Below are 11,217 nucleotides of genomic sequence, written 5' to 3'. Positions count from 1 at the left end.
TATGTAAATTAGGGTCAAAGGTCATAAATGTTTCATCCTGTATCTTGGTGAATACATGTCCTATCTTTCCCATATTTTGCACACGCAAAGACCATGTTACAAGAATCATTTCAAAAAAATAACCACTTTTTGCTCAGATGCCATCTTGGGTGTGCAAAGTGTGGTCAAAGGTCAAATATACTTCATTCTGTATCTTCGTTAGTGTATACGGAATTCGGTACCAAAGATGACAGATGTGACTCCCTGTTCTAAATGAGAGTCCAAACATCACACGGCCAATGTCTCCTAAACGCAGATGAAACATTTATGGTCATGCCTATTGGGATCAGGACTCAAATCATTGATTTCCAAGTAGATCGGATCACCTGATTTGTCAGTGTTGACAAATTCCAAGTCTAGTTACATATAAAAACCGTTCACATTTTCCTCTGACCTGCATACAAACCTTAACGATCTTCCTTTTTAAGTGAATTCATGTTAAAGCAAAAAAAAAGGTGAAATAATTAACACATTCATGTGTTGTGAAAAACGAGCGATGGGTTACTCTTCTGGTTGAGGGTGTTACAGTTATTTTTGTATTATAGCACTTTTGATATGTACAATGTACCTGCAGGGTATAAGTGAGAGCGAAAGTAATATAACAACCCTTCTTATTCGTTGCTTAAACAAAAAGGGAGCACCAAAAGGTCTGAGCAAGCTTCCATAGACCTAGTTTCGGGTTGTTAATATCACACGCCTTCCGATATACATGATTATTTTCGTCTGTAAATACTTCGTACACATAGCGAGTTAAGTGATATGTTGCGTATCGGGAAAGAGTAATTTCTGCAAAGAGATGAATATTAAGGTAACGCAGCACTTTCATTTTCATATAGCCCAAAATCGGAGTACATAATGCTCTTCGTTAAAAATTTCATGTATGCGTAGGCCTACTGTTAAGTTATCTATTTCGATATAATTGAACCGGTACGTAGAAAAGAGAGCATAATACTAAATAGATTTCTATACATTTTGTAATTCCTTCTATCCTAGTTCACGGGGTCATTTCCCCCCAAATCGTCCCGTTACATTCGCTAGGAGCGTCCCAAAAGTTCTTGTGTTGTGCGTCGCTCAAGTGCAGACCAAGATACAGTCCAATGGCGGTGAAGATAAGGGCGGGTTGCATTCCTTGCCGAGATCCGTAGTGCATGTCGGTTATGTGCTGGTAGATAAATACCCAGAAATCCATATTCTGCCGATCCCGATGCTTGGCAATATTGACGCGGAGGGTGCTCCACACGTGTTCCAGATTGAGTCCCCCAAGTGCCATATAGGGCAGCACACAGAACATGATCTTCTGAGCGCTTACAAGGACATCAAGAAAGTAAATGTTGGAGAGTGCTTCATTGCTGTATTTTTCCCTCTTCTGGTAGATATCTGTGAATATTAAGTAGTTCCAGGTAAGATGAGCAGTGAGCCCCCACGTAGCAACAACCATCGTTAGGGCCATCCATGTGCTTATCTGTCGGCGCAGTATCTGGAAGTGCTCGTGGAATTGACGGAGCATATTGCACATGCCGTCGATATCGTGGGTTCGCGCGTTCTCGCGTGCTAAGCGCGAAAGTTCTTCGACTTCGCTTTCAAACGAAACGCGTTCAATGTACACGATGTAGCAAAAGCTTCCGTACATCAGATACCCAATGACCGCAGCCCAGTGGCTAATTTCCTCATGGACACTCAAGCTTGGACAAGACCGATAGACATAATCGTAGACCAGTCTTATTATGGCGTTAGCTAAGGGGAAGCTCATGAATAGAACGAGACGGAAGGAAGATAAGTACCTCCTGCCAGTGCGAGATCCAGCAAGCCAAGTAACTCTTCGCGAGATGAAAGGTTGGTACAACGAGTAAGTTTGGCGGGTGTAGTCGTCGGTGGTGAAGTACTGGACTCGCGCGTAGAGACACCAATAGGGAATGCACATGACCTGAACAAGGAAGGCTAGATATGAGACAAAGTGGAGAATTTCGGATGTGATACCCCAGTATTCTACGAAGTATGCCACCATGTCATAAGTCAACATCCCGCCTGTTATGAACAGATACGCAAAGGCCGCCATGTTCCAGAATAAGTGACCTGTCAGTAAAAAGAAACAAAGGCATCAATATGTTTCATTATTCTTTTTTATACATTCAAGATAGCTATTGTATGCTGCAATTGACAATTTTGGTAAGCGCGGTAGAGATGAAAAAGACAACGTGTTCGATATTCAAGAAATGGTAATGTAATGTCAAGGACCAAGGTTAAAGGTCATTGCTATTACGAAATAAAAAGCATTTCAAGCCATTAAGCCCCCGTTCCACTGTTCCGATTTGGACCTCGATCGGAGAAGAGCGCCTAAACCGTACAGGGATCGGAAGCATCGTATATAGCAGCAGCGTTTGGAGAGCGGGTTTGGAGCGGGCATTTTGTTCAGATCGGGAAGAAATTTCGAACCTGTTCAAATGAATTTCTTCCCGATCTTCCCGATCAAAATTGATAAATTGTAAGGCAAGCGGGGAGAGCGTGGTGACAGTGTAAACAATGCGGAATGAGCTTAACAAGGTCTTTCTGAGCTTAGTAACATTGGCACAAGAACGGGAAGTAGACTAGACACCAACGTGGTCCTGCTGCTGCGCCGCTCTCACTACGTTCTCTACTATTGTATGGAATCAAGGCATGTCCCTACGACGCTGTCAATACGCTCCGTTCCCGCTTTAGTTACGCTGTTTCCGCTTTTGCCACGCTCTTCCTACGCTTTCCCAGACTTCACTCATGGCTTCCGCTCTCGCCGCTCTAAAAGGAACGCAGCGGGTAAGCTGGCCAAAATGCCTGCCAGGTGAAGATCAAAGAGATTTACAGGCAAAACTGTTGAGGAGGAGGAGGACGGTGCCGCTGCACCTGCCGAGGTAGAATATAAAGAAGGAGCGCAAATTTTCGAAGAATAAGAAGAGATGAAGACAACGAAGAGAAGAAAGCGAAGCAGCTACCCATAAGGCGAAGAAAGAGAGACTGCACGTGATGCTAACAGAGGAGGAAGAAGAGGACACGGCAGAATTTTTAAGAATGTGAAATCATCTACAACAGGAAGAAGACGGACTATAAAAGCAAAGACATCAAGGGATAAAAATGGAAAGATCAGCACGTCTTTGATTAATGATGAATTGCGGCAGAAGAACCATGAGTTGAGGAGCCTCTTCGAGGTCCACAATGTATCTCTTTGGTTTTGCATGCTAATAATTTGGCTGACTGAGGATCGACAGTCGAATCGGAGCACATCGGGGCACATCGGGCACTTGGGCGGGGGAACAGCTTGATAAGATCGTATAGATCGTTCAGAGCGTAAATACAGCGTGCATAGACCGGATAACATTGCCAACATCGCACTGGCAGCGTATAGTTACATCGTTCAAAGCGTAACTACAACGGCAGAGATTGTAATGTATCATTCCCGATCATCGTAGTAAGAGCGCAGCAAGCACGTGTTAGTCGTAAGTAGCCTTCTAACATCGTACTGTGTCCAGATCGGCGCATGTTTTACCCGATCCTTCCCGATCTGAGAAAATTGTCAAAATCGTGGCGAGAACGGCATAGTGGAACAGGGGCTTTACTTCAGGTAGGACCGTCCAATGATATTTGGGCAGGGTTGAAATAAATTGGCAATTATGTCAGTTGCATGAACATGACATGAGTCACAGGTCGCAAAAAGTTCACCCTTAAGTGTTATTTTCTGACACTAGCTTTTTGTCCAATTCTAATGTTATTCGATTTAATGGATAAACATAAATTTGAAAACATTTCCTTTCTGCAGAGAGCGTTAATGCTATTTCCAGGTCGGCGGTCGAGATTAATGAATTTTATCAAATTTTAAACGAAGGTTGATGCTTCTATTGCAGATATAGTGATCGTATGACTAGCGGAAGCATGTCAGTCGACTGCGTTACAGTTGATTTGCTCTGGTTTGTTCTCGGTTTTGTTTTGCTCGATTTACATTTTTGGGGGAAGTCTGCGATGACAAAAGAAATATTAAGGTTGATATGTGTTTGGCATCGGAGCGTTCATGAGATGAAGCGCCAAGTTCACTGGGGAAATCCCAAGTTATTAAATCTATTTCCTTAATTATTCTTTGTTTTTATCTTTATTCCGGATCTCATTATTTGATGTTTGGACAAAACTCTTTCAGCAACTTTGTCTACAAGTTGATCTTGTGGCTGCCAAGAAAACATACGTCTTAAAGAAGACCTCAGGATGATTTTCAGACCTTTTTGAACAACTATACAATTAAGAGTAGGCCTACAGAGTTTCAGAATTCATAATGATTGGGATAAGGAATAAGAATGAAATCAAAACAAATTGCAATGAACAAGGATGATGACATGGCAGCCTCACCATAAGAATGCATGAGTTGGGGCTCAAGGAAGCAGAACAAAGGAAGAAGGCATGCATAGATTCTACACAGGTAAACTGGTTAAGCAAGCGGTATTGTAATGGAATGACACTGCTACATTTCTGAAATATGTAAGTTATCAACATTGTTCAGTGTAATCTGTTAAAGATTTTTCGCAGTATTGGTTTCTTTGCTCAAGGACTGTAATAAATTCCACATAATTATCTATACATGGAGCTGTCGATTTGTATGCTACATGATATGAAATTTTGAAAGTCGTCTCCCGACTTTACGAGATAACTTTTAAAAGTTTTGTGAGGTGTAAGCGCTGTCACCTCGTTCATTTAGTGTGACACATTTTTTTTAAGTGTATTTCAATATATCAGGTTCAAACTGACTCTGATCATATATAATATTAACAAATTTTGAGCAAAGAATAGAAGTTTTTCGGACCTTAAATAGGAAAAAATGATAACGCTTCACAAGATTTCTCGAAATAATGATGTAAGTATAGCGACTATACATCTATACATTAATTTTGTAGTATTACACGTATGGTCCCACAGTCTCACATGGATCTACACGTAAAGCAAATTGTTTGTTTGGTTGTTTTTTTGGAGGGGTGAAATAAAAAAAAAATAGCAGTTTGATTTGCATACATGTACAATTATTTTTGTCTTGAAATAATCCAAAATAACAGGAGGAAATTGTTAGCATTGATAGTTTATCAACCAAAATTATCATTTCCTTTTTTAATGTTTCTGCACAAACTCTTGTGAGAGTTGTAAGTTTATGACTTCACTCAAATTTGTAGGGTACCCTATAATTATGTGGTTGCGACCAATACCAGAATACCATTTGTGTGTTTGTGTGTGCAAACATGCAATAAACATTGGATGGCACCTTTCCCAATCTGTTCGTCTGAACGTACATGAAAGTCCTCCGCTTCTTCCTCAATTAATTAAAGTAGTTCGCTTCTTCTTCGAGTCATTAAAGTACTCCGCTTCTTCCTCATAAAGTAGTCCACTTCTTCCTCAATTCATTTCCGGGGGTTTTTTTTTTTTTCTTTGTTCTTTTTTTAGAATCAACGCAGCTTGTATACTCTTTTGGTCGTGTGATTTTACTCATATACGTAACTTACGGAAGCTTTATACAATATGATGTAGTACGGCATTTGAACTGAGCCACGCAGCTCGTTGTGGTTATGTAAACCATAATGCAGGTGGACCAAATACAAAGATAGTGTTTGTACCATAACACAAAGTCTGAGGGATAATCGATTGACTCTGAAGTCAATTTGCTTATTATTAGAAAAGAGATAATTAAATGTACATAGCAATATTTTCATTTTGATTGTTCACATTACTTGAGCTGGGCGTGTTGTCCTTTTTATATGCATGCGAGCGTCTTTCTTTTTCTCGTTATTTTGCACTTTTTAATGCAAACTACAGGACTATGCGTTATTCTTGGTATTATAGAACATACGATTGTTTTAGTAAGAAGTACGATATGCATCGTGAAATCAGAATAAGAGTTTTGATATTCGAAAGGTTGCCAATCACAGTGTCAAAGGCATTGACGGCACTCAATTTCTGACCCACACTTTGTTATTCTTCTCATAGATCCATAAAACAATATGCTATTAAGCAACTGTATTTTGTATAATTTTGTTTTGGGCCCCAACAACAAGCACCAGATGCTTCAAAGGGGTCCCGGCATTAATTTCCAAATATGTGCATGTATGTTTATACACATCGTTTTTGTTTTTACTGTGTACATAATGTACTTTTGATTTATTTTGTGCCAAATAAATTGAAATTGAAATTGAAATCCATAAAAATCTCAAGTGGGAGCCCAGCCGTTGAAAAGGCCAATGGCCTCTGCTGACTCCTCTATTTAATTGTGTTCTACTTTTTTTTTTTAATGTATATTGCAATCCAATGTAATGCTATTGCTTTCACCTTGTTCTTAGCATTTTAATGAGAATTTGGAAATGAAATTAGATGACTTGTCTTTCTCACCAGGATGTTTCGTCTTTTCTTTCTTGGTATGGTTGTCATTTTCCCCGTCACCGTTAGTTGAGAACCGCGATTGTTTGCCGTTCTTCTGTCCAGATCCACAGGTAGATGAACCCCCGGGAAACCATAACCCCAGGATAGTCAACGGAATGAAGAGCACCAAGGGAGTGGCCTGACCACCAGCTTGCACCTGTTTCCTCGGTTTCTCTCCAGCAGTACTCTGAGAGGGCGGGGCAAAACACCCACTGTACTCTGGGAGCAATCCTTTTTCCAGCAAAGAGGTCCGCTGCTCATCATCAGTGCTCCTGAACGAATCCAACGAATTCAGTATTCTTGTGAAATCCATGGGTTAGTCGTGACAGAAGGAATTTTGACCCGAGCTTTTATTTCCACCCTCGAACTCGAAAACATGCATGTCCGAAGAAAGTGTTTTGGTACAGCTCTGTCACATACTGGAGATGCTTCAACGATTTATGTGTATACAATATAAACATTGTAAGGATTTTGGTTTCAAAATTGAAGGGGTGTTCACTTTTAGTTTCGATGCTTTACGGGCATTCAGCCAACATTTAGCAACTACTTGATAAGTATATACTGGTTAGTTCCTCCATTATCAATATCATTAGCATACAAGGTTGACTCCTTAAAGGTCCAGTTTACCTTTGGGAGCAGTGATTTCAAAAATGTTCAAGATATCACATTTGATGCATATGTGTAGGTCTGTTGTATCACATAACATCCTACCATATAAATTTTTTGCTATAAAGCCTAAAATATGAGGAGATATCAGCATTTTTCTCAATAAACCATAATTGTATAGGGTTTAGTCTGGAAGCATTCTTATTCAACTATTGTTCACATTTTGTGTATTTAACAATATTTAACATCGATTATACGGATTCAAATTTTTACAGTCGTTGTTTCTATCCCTAACTCACATTTTAGAACTATTTTAAAGCACTCATGTTGGGTTTTGTTTCATCTGCAAATGGTAAATTTTGCCTTTAAAGAAATAATCAGATCAAGCTCAATAATCAATCATGAACTCCACCTTGACATAGCGTTTCCCTCTCAGAGGTGACAAAAATATATATTGATTTTCATCTCCTTCAACGATATATTTTTCCCCATTTTTTGGAACTACAAATTTTTCAGTGCCATAAGTGATTTTCAATAAGAGTTAATGTTATCATTATAATTTGATATTGTTATTAAAACACACAGACACACACACACACACACACACAACAAATGAAACGGACATAATTTGCCCTGGCCAATGCTACTTTTAAGAAAACATCGAACAATAAATCGTTAGTCAGGCTTGTACAACAAAAACTTCTAAATATAATGGCTCAGTGAGTGAGCTCATAAAACTCATTTTCGCCACAAGAACACTTATTACGAAATGGTCTCCACATTTTCATATGAGAGCGCCCTAGCTGAATGTTTCCATATAGCGGAGCTCATGAATAGGTATCCACATTATAGAGCTCATATAGATGAAACTATTCAACATCATCCTCATACATGTAAACATGTCACACCCACGCTTGCCTACAAAAAAAAAAACACAATATACGCCATATAGGGCTACGCACTGTAACTGGGAAAGAAACGAAAACGGCAGAGAGGACAATAAATTTGAATATTAAAGATACTTTAAGCAATTACATTATGCGTTTTGTAAAACAGTTACTTAAGCTATGGACACATTTCGGTCATAGAATTACTATCAATGTATATAACTTTTATTTATAAAGTGAATCGCTTACTTTTCTCCCGATTCTCTTCAAAGAGTAAGTCTATGAAATTTGTTGATGTCTGATGACTAGTTGATAGCGAGTGTGCGTTAGACGTGAGGAATTGGCAGCCACTTACATCATGCAAACAATTGTGAATTTGGAAGGTCTGCATAAGACAAACATGAGGAATCATGTGTTGGATCAGAGTGTACATGTGTAGATTTTTATCGCAAAACTGCAGTTCTAAAAATATCAAAATAAAAGTCCATCATCAGATAGAGCAAACTAAAATTTGTCCAATAATTGTTGCATATCAAGGAATGTTCTTGAAGACATACGATTACCAGTATCCCATATTTTCTTATACATTATATATATATATATATATATATATATATATATATATGTATATATATATATATATATATATATATATATATTCCATAGGTTTAATCATGAATATCTCAAATTGACAAGAATGGAGTTAAGTCGTTTTGCAATCAAACTCTTTATGTGTATTTAGATTTGTAAGTTTTCGATATCATATCATACGAGAGCCTATAAGACTCAGAGTACATCACAACATCCCGAGATTGTGGAAAAGCACGTCGACTCGCAGTATTTGTGTTCTTTGTTTATTTCTGTTTCTCAGTATTTATCACCCAGGTTGATTAATTTCTTGTTCAAAATGTTCACATACAATGTCAAAGTAGTGCATGCTTTCGGAACCCAGACACCGCATGGCCTCTCGTTGTTGTTATTTTTTCTCCTCAATCATTGACATTATTTTTTCTCCTCAGTCATTGACCTAGCCCTTTGTCAAGACCCTCTCGCTGTATGGTGAAGACAGCCGGCCAGCTGAGCGCGCCAGCGCTGTCGCGCTCGGCTGGGCTCGCTTCGCTCGCCCGTTGACAGAGAGAGGGCCTTGACAAAAGGCTATACCATTGACCATGCTTGAAAGGGATGGTCTGGAGAACTGTGTGTTCTATACTTTCTAAACATGCTTCTTTCTTCCCTCTGATTTTCTCCCTTTTATACATTATCATACCCCCACCCACACATGGTTTCTTTGCTTTTGCAATCTCCTCTTTCTTTTCTGACTTCACTCCGTTCGAATCCATTTGTAAGTGCGATTTAGTTACATGTTTAGGATCCAGCTCGATTCTATTTTTTTTTAAGTGTATGGTGTAAACATTGTATGTGTAAGTTAGTCGGTGATATACTTTGCTGATTTTTTGAATAGCCTTGAATTTGAGTTCAAAATTTTACGACAAAACTCAGGAGACTACATGGAAGGTGTGATGGCGATTATATATAGTGCGCATAAAAAAAAAAAAAATGTTGCAACCTTGGAGGACTACTATTTCATATTGTCAGTTATGGAGAGCACTTGTTGAAACAAAGCAACGTCCCTTGGCGTTACATCTATCGGTTATATATACATTGTATAAATATATATATACATTGTATAAATATATATATATATATATGTATGTGTGTGTGTGTTTATATTCATGAGAGCACAGACGTTTTCATTCCATTTATTTCCATTTTCAACAAAGAGTTGTAGTGTATATATTATATACAAAACATAGCAGGAAAAAGAAATATGCATATTCTGCATACATCGAAATATAATATAATCACAATAGATTGAGATGGCTATAGATACATTAAGATGACAGTAATACGACACACAAAACAATTTTCCACCAAGATCGACAAACCTGACCGAGGGCACGAATATAAGTTTTATGTACATGATTGTAAAGAGTAGCGTATTAGATGATCTTCTACTTGTATATAACATATCATATTTTATTTTATGTGTACAGTAGGGCCTATATAAAATTTATGATATAATCCCCATTATCTATAATATATGTATATATATATATATGTATATATATGGGTGTGTGTGTGTGTGCGCGCGCGCGTGTGAATGCGTATTTGATTGTATCTGACAAAATCTGAAAAGTATCTGAAAATCTCAAATTACAAGAATCAAGTGAACTGATAGGGCCTATTATTTACAAATTACTGCACCTTTCAGCTATTTTTAATGGTCATTGCCTGCATTTTAGGTATTGATTGACCGATTTTACTTAATATATCCAACAGAACAAAACAAAAGAATATAGATCATGGCAGAGTATAAATTCTGTACATTTATTTCATTGATCTGTTGATTTAGTATAACATAACTTCATCTTTCAACATTACTACATGAATGCAATGTTTAAAGAACAGGAATAAGGAAAGACCAAGAAGCCGCATGCAGGAGTGTGATAGTTTATCATCCATGTACATAATCTGAAGAGATAATAATGAAACTGTATGCAATTAATGACAAGATGTTGCTTTTGTAGTGACAAATAACGTATCGACATTATTCCATACATCCTAACTTACAACAGTCCCTTAGCCCTTCATATCGCAAAACTTATCCTTACATACATTATTTCAATTCAATTTCAATTTTATTTTCGTATTTCTCGATGAAGAATACATGATATAACAAAATATGATAATACAGAATGTCCAGCTTGGATACATACATAAAGAAATGGGAAGACAAACATAATACATAGCGGTCGATGTGCCATTTTCAATCAAAGTAAAGGATACAAAGAGAAATACGATGGAACCTACTAAAAAGCAAAGCTTGTTGAGTGTAGGTCCCAACAAAAGCCTAGTGTGGGGTACAGGATGAGGAGCACGGGAAAAATCAAAGACCAAAAGTAAGGATAAACAAAAGAGAATGACTATTAATATTCGGGGGTACAGAAGATTCTTCTCACATAAATGTGTATGATAGAATGAGAACAAGTAACCACATGCTGCACACTATAGCAGTTGCTCTAATAGCAATTTTGACATGGGAGTGATATTGTGAATACGACATAATTTTAGGGTTTAAACATTCCGGCTTCCGGGGAAAGATTCGAAAAATGGAAAACATGAACAATTGCAATTCCTATATGTGATATACCAGCCAGCTGCAATGCCGCATGAAAAAAAAAAAGGAAAGAAAGAAAGAAGGGGAAACTAT

The 11,217-nt window shown here is 38.0% G+C and overlaps 1 protein-coding gene across 1 annotated transcript; it reads right to left on the bottom strand.

The window, feature by feature from the left end:
* Nucleotides 1-1,033: 1,033 nt before the first annotated feature.
* On the bottom strand, nt 1,034-2,095 carry LOC140231703 (uncharacterized). The gene has a single exon (XM_072311857.1). It carries the CDS (start codon nt 2,093-2,095, stop codon nt 1,034-1,036), a length of 1,062 nt encoding a protein of 353 aa, XP_072167958.1.
* Nucleotides 2,096-11,217: the final 9,122 nt, after the last annotated feature.

This window comes from Diadema setosum, chromosome 8 (genome assembly GCF_964275005.1).
Source record: "Diadema setosum chromosome 8, eeDiaSeto1, whole genome shotgun sequence".
In the NCBI taxonomy this organism is placed as follows: Eukaryota; Metazoa; Echinodermata; class Echinoidea; order Diadematoida; family Diadematidae; genus Diadema; species Diadema setosum.
This window is presented reverse-complemented; position numbering and strand designations above follow the sequence as displayed.

Excerpts from the sequence above, each read along its gene's own strand:
- LOC140231703 (XM_072311857.1), bottom strand. The coding sequence starts at position 2,095 with ATGGCGGCCTTTGCGTATCTGTTCATAACAGGCGGGATGTTGACTTAT.